The 19,927-nt window shown below is 41.8% G+C and overlaps 1 protein-coding gene across 1 annotated transcript; it reads right to left on the bottom strand.

Annotated features, from left to right (window-relative positions):
* Positions 1–798: 798 nt before the first annotated feature.
* LOC129711303 (P-selectin-like) lies at positions 799–19,910 on the bottom strand. Its single transcript, XM_055658862.1, has 8 exons — positions 19,127–19,910; positions 18,909–18,957; positions 18,331–18,693; positions 13,794–13,901; positions 11,290–11,475; positions 8,128–8,244; positions 7,507–7,531; positions 799–5,203 (listed from the first exon to the last, which is right to left on the bottom strand). The coding sequence occupies exons 2-8, from the start codon at positions 18,943–18,945 to the stop codon at positions 5,074–5,076; spliced, it is 966 nt and encodes a 321-aa protein (XP_055514837.1). The 5' UTR covers positions 18,946–18,957; positions 19,127–19,910; the 3' UTR covers positions 799–5,073.
* Positions 19,911–19,927: the final 17 nt, after the last annotated feature.

The following is a 19,927-nucleotide window of genomic DNA, read 5'->3' as shown; positions in this document are numbered from 1 at the left end:
TCCGCAACATCTCCAGACTCCGCCCCACCCTCTCCAAAGACACAACAGTCCTCATCCACGCTCTGGTCACATCCCGCATCGATTACTGCAACGCCCTCCTCACTTGCACCTCCAATAAACTTCTTCATCGCCTCCAATGCATTCAGAACTCTGCAGCCCGGATCATCACCCGCATCAGATCATCGGACCACATCACACCCATCCTCACTCAGCTCCACTGGCTCCCTGTGCACCACCGGATTAACTACAAGATTTTACTGCTGACCTTCAAAGCCCTACACCACCTTGCTCCCCAATACCTCTCTGACCTGCTGCTACCATACACTCCTTCCCGGTCACTTTGTTCCTCCTCAGTTGCAATTTTAACTGTCCCCACATTTAGACTCAGCACCATGGGTGCCAGAGCCTTCAGCTGCTCTTCCCCACGTCTCTGGAACACTCTCCCACCTCCCATCCGTCACCTGGACACTATCGATCAATTCAAATCACAACTCAAAACACACCCGTTTAGATTAGCATACCCGACATAACTTCCACCATGTTCACCCTGATTTTAATGACTTAAAAAATACACAAAACATTTTGTTTTTAATCAACTTGATTTTAATATTGATAAATGTATTGTGATTTTATGTCCTGTAAGGCGTCCTTGGGTGTCCAGAAAGGCGCCAGCAAATAAAATGCATTATTATTATTATTACCAGTTGCACCACAGTGCCGCCTATGAGCACAGAACTATAAGGCTGACTTTCACCAGGATTCATCAGGATTTGTGTCTTTTCTGTACACCAACATCTGTAGTTCCTCGTGTCTACGGTTCACTGGGACATTGTCTGGAAAGGAGCACTGTAGTTACAAAGAAAGAGTACCGGATTTACTCTCCACTGACATAGAAAGCTGTGCACAACTTGTACAATTATGAGGGGCATAAGTAGGACAGATGGAGTCTGTTTTGCGGGTCAGGAGAGTCTAGAACAAGAGCGCACAGGTTCAAGGAGAGAAGGAAGAAATTTAAAGGAGAGGGGCGTTTTTTTCCACACAGGTGGTGAATATTTGCAATGAACTGTTAGAGGAGGCGGCGGAAGCACACACAATTACTATGTTTAGTTTAGTGATACAACGCAGAAACAGGCCCTTCAACACACCGACTCCGCATCGAACACAAACTAGGGACAATTTACAATTTTACCAAACCCAATTAATCTACAGACCTGCACGTCTTTGTGGAGTGTGGGTGGAAACTGGAGCACCCGGAGAAAACCCACGTGGTCACAGGGAGAACGTACAAACTCCACACAGACAGTGGTCCACAGTGAGGATCGAACTCTGGTCACCGGTGCTGTGAGGCAGCAACTCCACTGCTGCACCTCCAAGCCACCCATGTTTAAAGGCATTTTGGACAGGTACTGAGATAGGAAAGGATTGGAGGCATATCGGCCAAATGTAGGCAAATGGGATGATCACGGTCATCATGGATGTGTGGGCTTAGAGGAAGCGTCGGCGAGCTGTCCGTTCACATGGTTCCAAATTTAATCAATAGGGGAAAGGGGGCTTATTAGTGCCCTGAAACTCACAATTTGTGTGAACACACATAATAAAAAAATCTGATATATGGGGAAATTCTACTCAAAAATTAACAATTGTAGTTTCCAATTCCATATAGTTTTTCAAATACATATCTGGTGTTGATGTAGTTGCAATCAATGCAATACCATGTTGGGAATATGCATTTAGAATGCAAAAGACATCTTTCCAGACAAAAAGCATTCATCCACGTTCTCCAGAAATGCTGCCTGACCTGCTGAGTTACTCCAGCACTTTGTGTCCTTTCTCATGTAAAGAGCTTTGCCACTGGTATAAACAACAGTTAGTATAAAGTGAAATAACCAGGAAACGATGGGCTGGCCGTTTCCTGGTCCCACCAGTTGATGGCAGTACAACCCACAATCAAAACTGACAGAAGACCTACTGACCAGCAGGACTAAAGATCTCACAGACTGGGGCTGGTGTGTTCGGCTCCCTCAGCGATCTGGCGAAGGGCAAAGTTCAAAAGAGATGTGCAGGGCAAGTTTTTGTTTGTAGAGGGCAGTACTAGTGAGTGACTGAAACATGCTGCCAGGTATGGTGGTGGAGGCAGGTACTACAGCGGCATTTAGGAGACTTTTTGATGATATGCAGGGAATGAAGGGATATGGATCATGAGCAGGCACAGGAGGTCAATTTAACTTGACATCCTGTTCGGCATGGACATCGTGGGCCAAAGGACCCCTTCTTGTGCCAAAGCAATCACCCAAAAACTGTCTTAATGCTATATGACTGAATAAGTAATTTGTTGCATAAATAATGATTTATAAGTAATGAAGACCTTAAATTATGAAAAACTAATTTGGCTAACTAATCAGGCAAGAAAACCAATGTACCCATTCAGCAAGAAATTCATTCAAGCTTCACAGTCACAATAATGGTGATAATACAAAAATGTATTATAAATTTCAGTACAAAACTAGCAAATTATAGAAACTAATTTAAGGCGACAAAATACAATTGCAGAAAGAACTATCTTTATAGATTCACAAAAGTTACATTAAAATCATAAGGTCATAAACTACAGTTTGAACAGATTATAGGTAATCACTGGAGAAGATGGGCAATGATCGTCAGATGCAGAGACTTGGAAGTTCAGATAAGGTTTGAAAAATTCAAAATCCCTACATACACATTATGAATCATTGCAGAAGAATTAATGTTGCGGGGTGGAAGATCGCAACCTTCACGTGGTCCGCCCAGTTTCGACTAATGCAATCAACTCGTCGTGCACAAATGGAAGATCAAGTAGAACAAGTTGTCCAACAACTTTAGGCTGTGCACGCCACACAAAAGAAGAGTTAATGTTGCCAGTGTAATAAATGTATAATTACAGTTTATTATTGCACCTCCTTTCTTCAGGACTGCAACTTGATCCTGGGAGTTATGCGAGTAGATGTACTGTATGACGACTGACCCACGGATTAATGCAGCAGCTAATTTCAAGCAGGCAGATCAGCTAAAATAACAAATGAGTCAAACTTTGTGGTTCACCTATCCCCAACAGTATCCAAAGGAGCAGCATACCTGTGGTTGAGGGAAACGGCTACAGGGGATTCCTGCACTCTGTCTATTCCCTTTCCTGGTGGCCAACCATCAGCTTTTTGCCTACACCCGAGACATGAGCATCTCACTGGATCTCCTGTCTATAACCAGCTCGTGTTCCCAGATGATTGGAGGTCATCCAACTGCTGCTCACGTTCCCTAACACGGTCTGTAAGGAGCTGCAACTGAACTCACCTACCACAGGTGTAGTGCTGAGTGATACTGGAAGTCTCCCTGACTTCCCACATCGCTGCAGGGGGAACATACCACTGGAGTTTCAAAGGATGAGGGGAGGGCCTCATTGAAACTTACCAAGTTGTGAAAGGCCTGAATAGAGTTGACGTGGAGAGGATGTTTTCACTGATGGGAGAGTCTAGGAACAGAGGCCATAGCCTCAGAATAAAAGGACGTCCCTTGAGAAAGAAGACGAGGAAGAATTTCTTTAGTCAGAGGGTGGTGAATCTATGGAATTCATTGCCACGTAAGGCCATCAATGGATAATTTTAAGGAAGAGTTAGATTCTTGATCAGTACAGGTGTCAGGGGTTTTGGGGAGAAGGCAGCAGAATGGGGTTGAAAGGGAAAGATAGATCAGCCAAGATTGAATGGCAGAAACTTGATGGGCCAAATGGCCTAATTCTGATCCTATAAACTATGACCTTATATCACTGCCCCAGCTGCCATCTCTGCTGCACTAGACAAGGGAATATTTACAAAAGAAAGAAAGAACAAAGACCATGCTTTATTCCACTGTCAATTTATTTGCTGAAGCTTGAGTTAAAGCCTCAATTCTTACCCTCTGCAAAATACTTCACCTCCACACAGCCACTACCAACAAGCCACTCCGCTAGTGCACGCCTTTCTTTTATACACCCACTGGGAGCAATGACTCTGAGGTGCCCACTGATTCCTGTATGAGTCTCGTACAGTCAGCCTGTGCGCGGGATCCAGCACAAACTACTGTGGACTGTGAATCTCTTCGATGTATGAACCAGTTCTGAAACTAAGATGCTCAGAGCAGTGGACCCACTCTCTCCAGCAAGGGCAGTAATCTCAAAGAGAATAGAGACTGAAGCTGGGGCTTTCTTCATATGTGGACCTAACAATTCACTGTATTAGGTAGTGAGCGGTCAGGAGAAATCACTATCAAATGCCGGTGAAGTGAAAACTACAACGTGGCTGGAAATAATGAACCTCGTCCTATTTAGTTTAGTTTAGAGTTACAGCGTGGAAACAGGCCTTTCGGCCCACCAAGTCCACACTGACCAGTGATCCCCGCACATTAGCACTATCCTACACAAACTAGGGACAGTTTACATTTATACCAAGCCAATTAACCTACAATCCTGTACGTCTTTGGAGTGCGGGAGGAAACCGAAGATCTCAGAGAATACCCACGTCGTCATGGGATGAACGCACAAACTCCGTATAGACAGCACCTGTGGTCGGGATCAAACCCATGTCTCTGGCGTTGGAAACGCTATAAGGCAGCAACCCTAGCACAGCGCCACCGTGCCACCCTGGTGCATCAAGACCTGGCTGATGCCTGCATATATTTCTAAGTATATGAAAACAATAGCCATGCTGTGATGTAATCATAAAAGTTACATACAGACTTCAAATACATATCCTACTTTAGATCAAATCCCAACTGTTGGCTCTCCACAATACATTTCGCATGGTTTTTCGTCCAATATTTTCTTCCAGTTTAATTACAAAGCACAGCCTGGAGATGAGCAAAGTTAACAAATGCTTGCCTTATTCCCAATACTGTCCCCCAGCTTTTACCTTAAAGTTACTTGATCATTACATATTTTAACTGGGTTACTAACTCAGTCAAAATAACAGCAGTTTAACATTTACAGCATGTCGAAGATACATTTTCGATTAAAAGCCACAAATTTTGACTAGAAAAACTGATTGAATGACAACATCCACTGTTACTTCATTCTTTTTCTGGTGCATTCAAGTTCTGGTGCGAGTTGGGAACGTTGTCATATATGGTACCCCATTGCATCTCACAATACAGCTCTGAGCTCGGGCATAACGACATCGCCTGAGGTGCTGGGCTAGAACTAAATTGTAAAGATGGATTAATTCATTTCTTTGAAAAAAATAAGTGGACAGAAATATCCAGGTTAGGTCTTTAATCTTATCCAATGCAAACATTTCTAATATTTTTAAGAATCTTCATAAATTATTGATCATCATCCGATAAGCAAAAGGTCACTTGCGACAAAGTGCATAAGTTCCAGGAGCAGAATTAGTCTATTTGACCCATCAAGTCTACTCTGCCATTCAATCATGGCTGATTTATCTTTCCCATTCAATCTCATTCCCCTACCTTCTCTCCAGAACTCCTGACACACTTACTAATCAAGAAAACTTTTTCTGCACTTTGGGCAGCACAGCGGTAGACTTGCTGCCTTACAGCGCTTTCAGCGCCAGAGACCCGAGTTCGATCCTGACTACGGGTGCTGTCTGCATGTAGTTTGTACGTTCTCCCCGTTACTGCATGGGTTTTCTCCGTGATCTTCGGTTTCCTCCCACACTCCAAAGACGTACAGGTTTGTAGGTTGATTGGCTTTATATAAATGCAAATTATCCCTAGTGTGTGTAGGATAATACTAATATGCGGGGATTGCTAGTCTGTGGACTCGGTGGGCAAAAAGGCCTGTTTCCGTGCTGCATCTCTAAAACTAAAAACTAAAGCAATGCATATAGCTCTTCACTCTTGCCCTATACTCCATTTTTGATCTCCACATCCTCCCCTCCCAATCTCACCTGAAGAGGAGCTGAAGGATGTTTACAGGATCAACACTTCTCTCTCCCACCCCTGCACCCACCATCACATCCTAACTTCCATTCCAGCCCTGACCAGTCAACACAGAAACATTCTTCCTATTTTATTTTCCCCTCGACATTTCCTGACCCAATTGGCCTTTCAAATGTGATCAGAGTTATAATATTAACTATTTAACTACTCTTCTTTTACCCAATCTAAATGCTATCATAACTGGATCCTTCCAAATAGAGATCACTTTAAAGCTGCTATCATTGTTTATCATCAAGAGAACATAGGACATTAAACAGCACAGGATCAGGCCACTTACTCAAACTAATCCCTTCTGCATACCTCCGCTCAGTTCGCATTAACCAACCTGATCTCCCGGTGGCTCAGTACTTCAACTCCCCATCCCATTCTGAATCTGACCTTTCAGTCCTGGGCCTCCTCCAAGGCCAGAGTGAGTCCCACCGCAAATTGGAAGAGCAGCACCTCATATTTCGCTTGGGTAGTTTACACCACAGCGGTATGAACATTGACTTCTTCAATTTCAGGTAGTCCTTGCTTTCTCCCTCCTTCCCCTCCCCTTCCCAGCTCTACCACAGCCTACTGTCTCCTCCTCTCACTTTCTTCGCCCCGCCCCCTACATTAATCTGAAGATGGGGCTCGACCTGAAATGTCACCTATTCCTTCGCTCCATTGATGCTGCCTCACACGGTGAGTTTCTCCAGCATTTTTGTCTACCTTCTGCATACATGTGCTCAATATTCCTCCATGCCCTGAATATCCATGTGCCTATCTAAACACCACTATCCTATTTGGTTTACAATGGCAGCCCCTCGCTAACAGTCTGTCTTGTCCTTTTCATCTTTTATTGTTTTAGTGTGCTGTGGTGGATGTTTAAGTTAATTTTTATGTAGTTGTGTGTCTTGCTACTTTTTTTGGTAGGACTGTATTGCAAATCAAAGTCCTTGTATGTTTATACATACTTGGCTAATAAATTATTTGTATCTTGCATCTGCTTCCACCTGTACCCCTAGTCGCCTGTTTCAGGCACCCATCATGCTCTGTGCATTTAAATGGGCATTTAATAAATTCCTTCCATTTGTAAATTAGATATATCCATTATAAAATCTGCGCGTTCACATGAACCCCCGATTTAAAATGGGCTATTCCTTCCTTAAAATCTAGATATAAAAATCATGTTATATGTGAATTATTTGTGAATAATCTTTGGACACTTAGGCTATTTAAAATGTTATCCCCTCAAGAAATTGATATTTGCACTGAAAGGTACTGAATGTCAATGCTATCTATTCTGCTTATAATTTTCCATGCTTCTACTAGGTCTCCCCTCAGTCCCTAACACCAGAGAAACCACGGTGCCACAGGTGGTACAAGTTCGATACAAGTCAATACTTTCAGAGTACCTGATTTCTTCCAAAGTCAGCAAAAACGGAATTTGTTCAGATTGTTTCCAAATATCAGTCACACAATCATTGTTTTATGCTGTTATAAGTGACAATTATTTTAGCATTCTTGATCCGCAAGCAATCCTGAAGTAACTAAGACCACTGATATTCTAATACTCACGGGTCATTGGTGCTGTTGGCTTGTTCTAAAGCAAATTAGAAAATAAAACAAATAAATTAACAAACTAAAAATTCCAAACCTACTGTGCTTAAATTATAGATTGTTGTTAAAATTTGTCATTGCCCCTCTCTTCGCCAGCTCTGTATTTATTTCAGTGGCTACAGAAAAGTATCAACACCCTGGTTAACTTCCGATATACACTCCTTCTCTTTGCCTTATCATGGAGTTGCAGACTGATAAGCCTCCTTATCCCGATGGGCTGTATCCAAGGGTTTAAAGTGCGGTCTCTCTGGAGTTTGTATATTCTCCCTGTGGCCGCGTGGGTTTTCGCCTGGTGCTCCAGTTTCCTCCCACATCCCAAAGATGTGCAGGTTTGTAGGTTAATTGTCCTTCTATAAATTGACCCTGGCATGTAGGATAGAACTAGTGTGAATGGATGATCGATGGGCGGCACGGACTTGGTGGGAGGAAGGGCCAGTTTCCACATTGTATCTCTAAACTAAACTAAACTGCAGAACATTGTTAGCACTGCACAGTAAGCAGAAGCTGGTCACCCTCAACTCTGAACGACTGAAGCATTTTAAGCAGCTTAATGCTGATTACGGTCTCAACATTAGTTACCTCGACGGCTTCGACAACGCCACCAAATGATCACTGATATTATTGACAGAATTACTGCTCCTGCCCCCACGGTAATAACGATGAGGATCAGTTTGTGGTGATTAACAGCACCTAGAGCTCCACAACAAAAGAAAAACATGAGTATTAGGTCAATTAATTTTTCCAACCACTGCATTTGCACAGCTTTTGAGAACGAACTGATACACAAGAGACTGCAGATGGCGGAATCTTCAGCAAAACACAAAATGCTGGAGGAACTCAGCTGCAGGCAACCTCTGTGGAGGGAAATGGAGAGGGCATTGCCTTGACTGCTGAGTTCGTCCACCACATTGTTTTTTTGTGTGTGAAAGAAAGGCTTAACTTGGTTTTAATTTAGTTTAGAGATACAGCAAGGAAACAGGCACTTAGGCCAACACCGACCAAGAAAGAAAGTCAGATTCCAGAGGATTTCCTGCCCTTGGATTTTGGAAATGGGAAGTTTCCATGAATAGAAAGGGTGGCACAGGGCACAGCTGATAGAGCTGCAGCATCAGAGACCCGTGTTCCATCCTGACCACGGGCGCTGGCTGAGCGTAGTTTGCACGTTCTCCTGTGACTGCCTGGGTTTCCTCTGGTTATTTCCTCGCATCCCAAAGACGTGTGGGTTTGTAGGTCAATTGGCATTTATAAAATTGTCCTTAATGTGTCGGGTGTGGATGAGAAAGTGGGATAAACTGGAACCCGTGTGAACGGTTGATCAATGGTCGGCGTGGGCAGCCTAAAGGCCTGTTTCCATGCTGTATCTCTAAACTAAATTTAGACTAAGTTAAACCAAGAATATTGGGTTTGCATGTGGCAAGATCCATGTAAAATCAATGCAAGACTAACATCTGGAATTTGGAGATCACTTTTCATTGGGTGCGATCTTTAGTGCCCAGTTGGGAAATTATCTTCAATAAATCATAACTTTGGTGAAATTAAGCTGTGAAAAAAAAAATTCAGATGGCCTTCACCATCTGCTGCTAAAAATGCAACCCACAGTTTTGCAATGGCAACAGTTTATAGAAATCACCTCTACTCTTCCCACCAGGAATCATGGAAAGCAGGGCTCAGTTTAATTTAGGAATACAGCACGGAAACAGGCCCTTCAGCCCACCAAGTGGGCGCCAACCAGCGATCCGCGCAAACTACACATATTAGAGATAATTCACAATTATACCAAGCCAATGGACCTTTAAACCTGTACGTCTTTGGAGTATGGAAGGAAACCGAAGATCCCGGAGAAAACCCACGGGTGTCATGGGGAGAACGCACAAACTCGGTGCAGACAAGCACCCGTAGACAGGATTGAACCCGGGTCTCTGCCCCGGTAAGGCAGCAAGTCTACCGCTGCACCACCGTGCCGTCCAGCTTTAAAGAGTTCTCCCAGATTACAGCAGCAGACTATGTCCACCATGGAGAGGACATAGTAATGGAGTTCTAAGGGTGGGTCTCAGAATGATGCATGTCTTCATAGTGTATGTCAAGCCACACAGCTCCAGTGATAGTCAATGCTGAGCAAATCCATGCCATAAGTGGTTCCAAACATTGCAAGACTCAGGCAGAGAATGCAGTCTCATTCTAACTACCTCTACCCTTCGGACTATCTTTGATTGGACTTTACTGGCTTTATCTTGCAGTAAAGGTTATTCACATTATTTCCTTTATCATGTATCTGTACACTGACTGGTTAGCATACAACAAAAGCTTTTTACTGTATCTCGGTAAACGTGACAATAAGCTAAACTCAAACTCAGCCTGCAGCCTTGCTGTAGTTTTTGTATAAGTATTGCAAGACCCATTGTTGAGATTTCACATGAGATACGTTGTTTACATCGTTTACAAGGATTTGGAGATAAACAGCTCAAGCAGCCGATAGAAGTCCACTACAATGTAGGTGTCAGTTTAGCTTATTGTACTCATTGGTTTAGTTCTTGCATCCCCACTGGTTAGAGTATTACCAGTACATGAACCTACAGCATTGCAATGCAGTAATGTGCTGCAATTGTCATTCCTTCATGTGGAGAGGCAAGTCTCCTTTCAAAGAATTTTGTGTTAACCAAAGATTCATTAAATCATTGAAGAAGTGGTCCATCGTGTTCTGTTACCAATGTAGGATTAAGGTTGTGCAGTTCAATTCAAGAACTAATGGTTCGTGGAAAATAACAGATGTTTCAGAGCAACTGAAATATACCTAATGATTTGGCCACTACCAACCTCGGGAGCAGAGAATTCCATAGATTCAGTCCTCTCTGAGAAAATACATTTCCACAAACCGTTGTTTTAAATGATCAGCTCATTATTTTGTATCTACATCCTCTTGTTCATGATTCTCCCACTTGTGGGAACATCGAAACATCTCCCCTGTCAAGGATCTTATATATCTGAATAAAGTCGCCCTTCTTTCTTCCAAACTCCAGGGAATACAGAACTTAAAGTTGAGTCTCTCCTAATAGCAAAACCCTTTCATTCCCCAGGAATTAGCTTGCTGCATTTCCTTTGGATTGCCTCCTGTGCTCTATGCTTTTCTAGATAAGAGGACCAACAGAGCATAGTATTCAAAGGGACGCCTCACCAGCACTGCGTACAATTACAGGTAGGGTCGGATTCACAGTTGCATTGTAGATCAGGAGATTTATGCCGGATTGAAGGTCTCAGTCTGTAGACACCTCCAAGTGCTGGCAATTACACTTCTTTTGAGCAGGTATATCATTGACAGTGTTTGTACAAATGTTTGTGTTGGGGAAACCGGAAAACTATTCAAATCACAAAGTGCTGGAGATACTCAATGGGTCAGGCAGCATCTGCAAAGGGAATGTCCACAAAATACTCCACGTTTTCTAGAAAGATAAGCAAACCAAAGTCAGAGCTCCCTCCCATACCACCTTCCCCAGCAATGAAGCGTCAATTATGCTCAGTAGGGTTGTGTTAAGCAGGCTACGTTATTTGATACATCATTGGGAATCATTCCATTCGCCCATGCTGCTTGACCCACTGCGTTCCTCCTGCATTTTTTGTTTTTCTCAAAATTCCAGTGCCTACAGATCCTTATGACTTATTTTATGACTTAAATTATTCAATTTAATTGAACTCTTGTGCTCTGTCAAATGCCACAGTTTGTGTTAAACAGACCAGCGCACTAACCTTGACAGACTGTGTTGTAAGTTGTCCATCGACCAAACGCTTGACATGTGATTGAATTGTTCCCTTTCAAAATAAATCCTTGATCGCAAGTGAGCGTGCACACAGACTGGAAATAGTTCTCTCCGTGCAAGCCTTCGCATTTAACTTCACTATTGCTTGGTTTTACAAAATGTGGACATATTTTAACTGCAAAAGAACGCATTAAAAATAGTTAAACATACAAGATGCCTTTTTTTTTTTACAGACAATGCATTTTGTAGCTAATTAAGCCATTTTAAAGTGTGAACACCATTGTGCTATGTAAAAGATAGCAACCAATAACTCATTTTTTGGAACATAGAACAGGATGACACAGGAATGGCCCCTTCAGCCAACTGTCAGTGCTGAACATGATTGCAAGTTAAATTGATCTCATCTGCCTGTATCTGATCCATATCCATCTATTTCCTCTACTTCCGTATGCCTATCTAAAAGCCTTTTAAAGTACCACTATGATATCTGCCTCTACCACCACCCCTGGCAGTGGGTTCCAGACCCCCCCCCCTCCAATCCCTGCGTAAAAACTTGCCGCGAACATCTCCTTTCAATCTTCCTCCTCTCACCGTACGGCTACACCCTCTAGTGTTTGACATTTCCACCTTGGGAAAAAGGTTCTGACTGTCTACTCTATCTATGCCTCTCACAATTTTATATATTTCTATTAAGTACCCCCTTAACCTCTGACATCTAGTTTTGTAGTATTGTTGAGAATGGAATTAATGTTGGCCAGAAGACAAAGGAGATCTCGTGTCCTTTTCTAAGAAAGAGTGCCTTGGAATTTATCGAACTTACTTGAGAGAGCAGACAGAATCTTAGTTTGGTGTCACATATAAAGAACGGGTCCAACAATGAGCCGCATTCTGTGTCAGAATGTGATCAACCTCAGGTTCTGTGTTTATCGCTTGGTCAGATTTCAATCAGAGACCTAATGACTCATGGAGTTATGGAGTTAATCATAGATTCACACAAGAAAGAAGCAGGCCCTTTAGTCCCAATATGTCCATCGCAACAACCTACACTGATCCTATTTACCCATGTCACGACCCAAGACCCAGAGAATAATGTAGCATTAATCCTGAGGCATAGCTGATCGATGAAGGGAAATGCAAGGCAATTCTTGTTTGCAACATAAAGAGGAAAAATATTAAGTTGTAATACTAGGCACTGCAAATTGTTGCTGTAAACAGGTAGGTTTCAATGCTTTTTGAACGTTGAAGCCTTCAAAATTATTTTGACCTGCCAGCGAATTGTGATCTACTTTCTCAAAGCAAAATACTTACTGTAGAGAAATTAGCATACTCAAATAATCCTAAACTCTCAAGAGAGGCAATAATTGCAAGTGCCTGATGATACACAGATAGAAATTTGTTAACCCTGTGATCCATCGTAGGTTCCCTTGGAAGCAGAATAAATACATAAAAGCTAAAGCCATTGATGCAAATAGGAATTGATGAAATCCCCGTTAGTTACAAAGGGGAAGTATTTTTTAAATTTGTGTCCTACATTGAGTTGGTGGAGTGAAAATGGCTGCCTTACACATGCAACGACTGGGCTCTATGGTTGTTTAGCTTAGAGATGCAGCATGAAAACAGGCCCTTCGGCCCACGCCGACCCCCACACACTTACACTACCCTACACACACACACGAGGAACAATTCACAATTATACCAAGCAAATTAGCCAACAAACCTGTACATCTTTGGAGTGTGGGAGGAAGCAGAAGATCCCATCCAGACATAATGTCATATCCCATCTATGGAACTTTAACCCTTCCCTGTCAACCTTCCCAAAATGGTTAATTTGCCTTATCCAAAACAGAGATGGAAAAATTATTCTGAAAGAAAAATCTCTCTAATCTCATAATGTAATCACCATATTCCTAAAGATCGGAGATCTCCAGTTATTGGAAGCATTTGGTGCGTTAACGATCACTATCTCAATATGCCTTCCATTCACGGTAATTCATCCAGATTTCCTCTAAAGGCAAGGAGTCAATCCATCACCACTACACTGATGTATTCCTGATAGCAGTGACCTCAATGAAAAGGAAACGCATCAATGTTGTATCTAACATTTACATATTGATGATGTCCAGCATTCCTCTCCCATTTAGTTTAAACGGCTACCTCACCTGAACAGTCTAGTCCTTTCATTTATGCAAATATCTCAGTCACTTCCATCTAGAATACAAATCTTCTCAAAAATGATTACACACCATCAGCCCGATTTGCTAAATTTCCGAACCTTAAAACATTACCGCTATCTTTCTGACCTTGCACCAAGAGAATAGACACAAGGGAGGCAGATGCAGGTTTAAGAGGAAAAAGCAAAACGTAGGAGTAACTCAGCAGGTCAAGGTACCAGAGTAGCACCAATGTGCATTGAATCTTCCACTGAAGAATTATTACATCACAAGATACCTGGATTATTACTTTGAATACATTTTTATTCTCAATTTTTCTTACCATTTTCACATTTGTTTCCATAATAACCTCTTTCACAGTTGCATTTAAAGTCATTAACCAGTTCAGAACATGTGCCTCTTCTGTTGCAGGTTGTTGCAGTACACCCCACTGTAACAACATTAGCAAAAGCATTACCATTAACACTCAGATTTTATATATTCACTAAAAAGTCCTTTGCTGGACCCAGCACACTGATGCAATCATAAAGAAAACACACCAACGCCTCTACTTCCTGATAGGATTACGGAGATACAGAGTTGTACAGTAGAGAGCATATTGACTGGTTGCATCACAGTCTGGTTCGACAACTTGAACTCCCAGGAGCGAAAAAGACTGCAAAAAGTTGTGAACACTGCCCAGTCCTTCACTGGCTCTGACCTCCCCACAATTGAAGTGATTTACTGGTCACTGCCTTAAAAAGGCAGCCAGCATCATCAGAGACCCACACCACCCTGGCCACACACTCATTTCAATCCTGCCATTGGGAAGAAGGTACAGGATCCAGAAAACTTTAACGTCCAGGTTCAGGGACAGCTTCTTCCCTACAACCATCAGGCTATTAAACGTCACAACCTCAAATAAGCTCTGAACTGCAATAGACTATTAGTGTTATTATTACATTACTATTGTTCGTTAGTTTGTGTGTACGTATGTGTGCGCGTGTACATATAGAGTGTGCGTGTGTGCGTGTGTGTGTGTGTGTGTGTGACTGCTGGAAATCTATTAATTAAACAATAATGTAGATTGGCAATGATCATAAAGGGAACCCACAAAAACATAGAAACAAGGAACTGCAGATGCTGGTTTCGGGTCAGGACCCTTCTTCAGACATCACTTATCCACATCTCTGGAGATGCTGTTTAGTTTAGTTTTGAGATACACGGTGGAAACAGGCCCTTCTGCCCACACCGACCAGCGATCCCTGCACATTAACACTACACCCACAGGGGATAAATTTACCATTCACCAAGCCAATTAACCTACAAACCTATACGAGTGTGGGAGGAAACTGAAGATCTCGGAGAAAACCCACGCAGGTCACAGGGAGAACGTACAAACTCCTTACAGACAGCACCCGTAATCATGATTGAACCCGGGTCTCCGGCGCTGCATTCGCTGTAAGACAGCAACTCTACAGCTGCGCCAGTTCTTTTTGCCCGCATTTGGTCCATATCCCTCTAAATGTTTGCTATCAATGTACCTGTCCAACTGAATGCTGTTATAATACTTGTCACAACTACCTCCTCCTATATATATCGAAGATAGATGCAAAAAGTTGGAGTAACTCAGCGGGACAGGTAACATCTCTGGAGAGAAGGAATGGGTGATGTTTCGGGTCAAGACCCATCTTCAGACTAGTCAGGGGAAAGGGAAACGAGAGATGATGTAGAGAGATAAAGACCAATGAATGAAAGATATGCAAAAAAGTAACGATGATAAAGGAAACAGGTCATTGTTTGCTGCTTGTTGGTTGACAACAAGAAGCTGGTGCGACAGGTGGGGGAGGGATGGAGAGAGAAGGAATGCTGGAGTTCCTTGAATTTAGAGAAATCAATATTCATACCACTGGGCTGTAAGCTGCCCAAGCGAAATATGAGATACTGTTCCGGCAAATTTGAGTCCAGCCACACTCCGACAATGGAGGAGACCTAGCACAGAAAGGACAGTGTGGGAATGGGAAGGAGAATTAAAGTGTTTAGCAACCGGGAGACCAGGTAGGTCCAGGCAGACCAAGCGAAGGTGTTCAGCGAAACAATCGCCCAGTCTACGTTTGGTCTCGCCGATGTATAAGAGTCCACATCTTGAACAACGTTAGATGAGGTTGGAGGAGGTGCAAGTGAACCTCTGCCTAACCTGAAAGGACTGTCGGGGGGTCCCTGGACAGATTCGAGGGAGGAGGAATAGGGACAAGTGTTGCATCTCCTGCTGTTGCAGGAGAATGTACCGGGGGAGGGGGCAGTTTGGGATGATAATGTCGGGGTTGCCGCAGAGTGAGGGGAGTGCTGTACGTTCAGAGGGGGTGACGTTAAAGCAGGTAACGGGAGTGGAAAGGTTGAGATGGTTGATGTCACACCGGCAGTTAAAAATAAAAAGGTCTTTGGAGAGTAGAGGCCCTTCAGCGAAGTCCTCAATTATGTTTTCTGCAGTTTTAGCAGGACCTCGTGCTCTAGTTCTGGGGTCATAATAGCCCACGGATGCTGGAATTTGGAGTTAAAAAAAAAAAACAACTGCTGGAAGAACTCAGGAGGTCAGGCAGCATCCGTGGAGGGAAATGGACATATCACTTTTGGTTTGGGGGACTATTTCAAACTCAAGAGGATTCTAGTTTTGGGTTATGTGGTGGGTTGTGCAGAGATGTAAATAAGTCAGGAAAATTAAAACAAAAGTTTAAGAAACTTCTGTAAAACATGAGGATTTTAGTTACGTTTTTTGTTTAGTTTAGCGATGCAATGCAGAAATAGGACCTTTAACCCACCGAGTCCTCATACGATCCCCGTACATTATCTTACACACTACAGATAATTTACAATTTTTACCAAAGCCACTTAAACTACAAACCTGTACGTCTGTGGGAGGAAACCGGAGCACGCAAAGAAAACCCACGCAGTCACAGGGAGAACATACAAACTCCATACAAACAGTACCCATAGTCAGGGTCAAACCCGGGTGTCTGGCACTGCAAGGCAGTAACTGTAACGCTGCGCCACCGATTTAGGGTACTATGAAATTCTTTCTTGGCTGAATTGGAATGCAAAATACTGTATCTGCTGTAATCAGGCAAGTGCAGGTACTATATATAAAATTTAAATGATTCATTTCAGAAGTAATGTTTGGGTTGGTAATGTGCACTTAAAATGCAAGTGCTGCCATGTACTTAGCTACAGGCCAAAATATTCAATTTCAGACATGGAAGAATGAAGAAACAAGGAACTGCAGATGCTCGTTTACAAAAGGTAAAACAAAGTGCCTTTTTCAAACTGAAGCCGGATCCCGACCCAAAATGTCATCTATCCATGTTCTCCAGAAATGCTGCTCTGAGTTACTCCAACACTCGTGTCTTTTTATGGCTTGCATTAAGTTATCCTGAGCAACCATTATCTCTTCAAAGCCAGTCCAAATATATTGCATCTCAATGACTGTATATATTTAAATTACTGAAGAAAAAACAAACACATTAGCAAACTTACTGCGCATAGTGATATAGAAATCTGGAATTTTATCAAACATCTTACAAGTCACGTATCTATTGATACCATAGGGCATTTCAGACTCCCACTAAATCAGAATCTCCCCAAAGTTTGTTCACATTGTCTCAAACATTCCATTGTATAATCAGCGAGCATATGCACAGCAACCTATACAACTTCATCTAAATCATTAATGTAGATGGTTTATGCATGCAACCTATAATGTAGCTACCTCAATACCACTACCCACGCCTTAGTCATCTCAGTATAACTGTGATATCTTCCCTTTGCTCCTCGCTTGGTTCCAGTACGCCTGAAGACTAGATGCAGTCAGTACTGGGACGTGCATAAGATGTGCCTTTATTAAAGACTCAGTAAAGTTACAGTGTGTCAGACTTAACTCCTTTACAATTAATAACAACTATGGTGAACAATGGCTGCTACACAAAATCCTGCGGTAATAGAATATCAGACTCGATCCTAGTTAATGAACATGCTGATCTCATGCAATTTACATGCAATTAATTCTCAACTTTAATGAAGTTGGACAATTTCTGATGCAGTTTAACACCTGACCCTTAAATGGAACTTTGAACTGAAAAAGTAGTTGATTAAAAATACTTAATCACTCTCAATTTTCCCAATCATTTACAATGCTGAATTTGCTAAATCTGCAGCTACGCAAATGGGGGGGAAATCATATTGCTTCCATGCATTTATGTGGTGTATCAAAATCAGAAAGATGTAAAACTGTTTTCGGGCAATCTGCCCAATCTACATTGGGATGTTATCTTTCATAAGTCTGTCACTAACAGAAGGATATCGGATTAGCTGCACAGGGTTCTCGTCCACTCATTCCCTAACTAGTCTGCAATCTCTAACCATTGTTTTATGAATGTCATACACTTTATTAAAAATCTGTAATTTTGTTCCTCCTAATCCGAGTTATTGTTTCCATTGATCCCACTTCACTCTGTTTGCCTACAATTTTTATTTATTGCATGTCCTATCATACTACCTATCATACTACCTTGCTCTACTCTAATCTACTCTTTGGAACAATTCCAACAAGCTATATTTCATTACTATCTTTCAAAAGCCTTTTAAAAGACCTCTACTTCTAATTATCGTGTGGGCTCTCCACAGTTAAATTCCACCTCTTGCTCAGAATCATCTCTTCCCTTCTTGGTATGCTGCACATACATTGTGAATGAATGATAAATCTTTAGCTATATTAATCCTAACAGTGTTACTAAATAATAAAATCCAATGACACGTGATCTTGTAGACCTCTGGAACACTTGATAATACCTCAACATGTCTTTGTGATTATGAAAAGTACTACTTACATTTCTGGCAGACAAAGTGCTTTTTATGAGAACAATTTTCATCATTCCATTTATGGCTTCTGAGCATCTCGACACAATCCTCCTCTCCATTTATGCGGGAGCGGTGGTTGTTTGGCTCTCCTGCAGCCCAGTTTGTGTAGGACATCATCCTATTTGAGCCAGTATTGCACCAATTTTCACCACATTTTGATACTCCGATCCAAGCAGGACCATCTACAACCTGTGATAAAGCCAGTTGCTGCTCTGCATTGTAGATGTGAGCTAGACCATCAAACTCTGTGGTACAATAACCTTTAGATTCCTCAAATGATTTGGCAGTTTTCTGAAACTTGTAGGTTACACTTTCAGAAATGTAGGGATAACCTACATGAGAAAAGAAACAAGTGAAGCTTATAATTAAGAATCCTGATAATCGAGTATAAATTATTTGAAATCTATTGTAATTCTAGAGAATATGCAAGCTGAGAAACTATTAGTTATTACATGCACATTAGTAAACAAAGATTAATTAGTCTCTGAATAAATTAGAAATATCGGTTTCTACTCTATTATCACTTAATGCAATGTATTTACCTTACCTGATATGAAAAGGATAATGGTGATATTTTTCCACATGGCGACACAACTCTATCCAATGAGAAAATGGAAAGTTAACTTTGTTCAAGGAAATAGCCCATTCAGGAGAAATTGTAATAGAAATGATGATGTTATAAAGCATAACATTTTAGACAAATGAAAAAAAAAAATTCACGTTTTAAGGTTGCAATTTAAAAATTAACGTGCAAAGCAGACCAACCTGAGGTTAAGATGTGTGTCCCTGACTTTTGGACTTCTGATGCAATCCAAGTATGGCACAGTTTTTGCAATGAGGAAAGATCAGCTTGCGCACTGGTCAAAGAACACCAGAGAATCACATAAATTGCAGGAACTGAAAGTGTGCAACACACAGGAAGGGCTCAAGATGCAATGGGTCATTTCTTCGTAAAAAATGGAAGTGAAACAGGATCTAGCAGCTATTTATAAAGCTTGAAGTGCTATAATAACAATGAAGAAGCAAAGTTGTTTCAGCCTGTGAAATAACAAATAGGCCCAAATAAATCCAATGCAAATTTGAGATCTTTAGTCAGTGTGGAGAGATGGATTTTGTTGATGAGATTAAAATGTCAGTTGGAGGCTTGAAGTTAAAAGACCAGCATTGTCAGCATACAGCAATTTAGCAAGATTTCGCCCCCACCCTCGTTCAGCTAGCACCACCACATTTTGATATCTCTTCGGTCACTACCAGGTCATATTCTCACTGTTCTCTCCATCCCGTTGCAAATTAAAACACATTTATTTTCACGCTTTTTCATTTCTGCTGAAACATCTTCTCCCTGAAACATAGGTCTGCATAGATATTACTTTCCACAATGTAGTCTGATATACTGAGTGTTTTCAACAATATTTATTTATTTCAGGTTTCCTGCAACTGCCATGTTATTTCTTGATTATTGACTGGATTGTGCTGTTCCTTTTGCTAGCAGAACAAAATACTTATTTCGCCCAGTCTTTTCCTTGCAATTTTGTATTTCCTTCGCCATCTCACCTATTCACAGCT

The sequence above is a fragment of the Leucoraja erinacea genome, chromosome 29 (assembly GCF_028641065.1).
Source record: "Leucoraja erinacea ecotype New England chromosome 29, Leri_hhj_1, whole genome shotgun sequence".
Classification (NCBI taxonomy): Eukaryota; Metazoa; Chordata; class Chondrichthyes; order Rajiformes; family Rajidae; genus Leucoraja; species Leucoraja erinaceus.
This window is presented reverse-complemented; position numbering and strand designations above follow the sequence as displayed.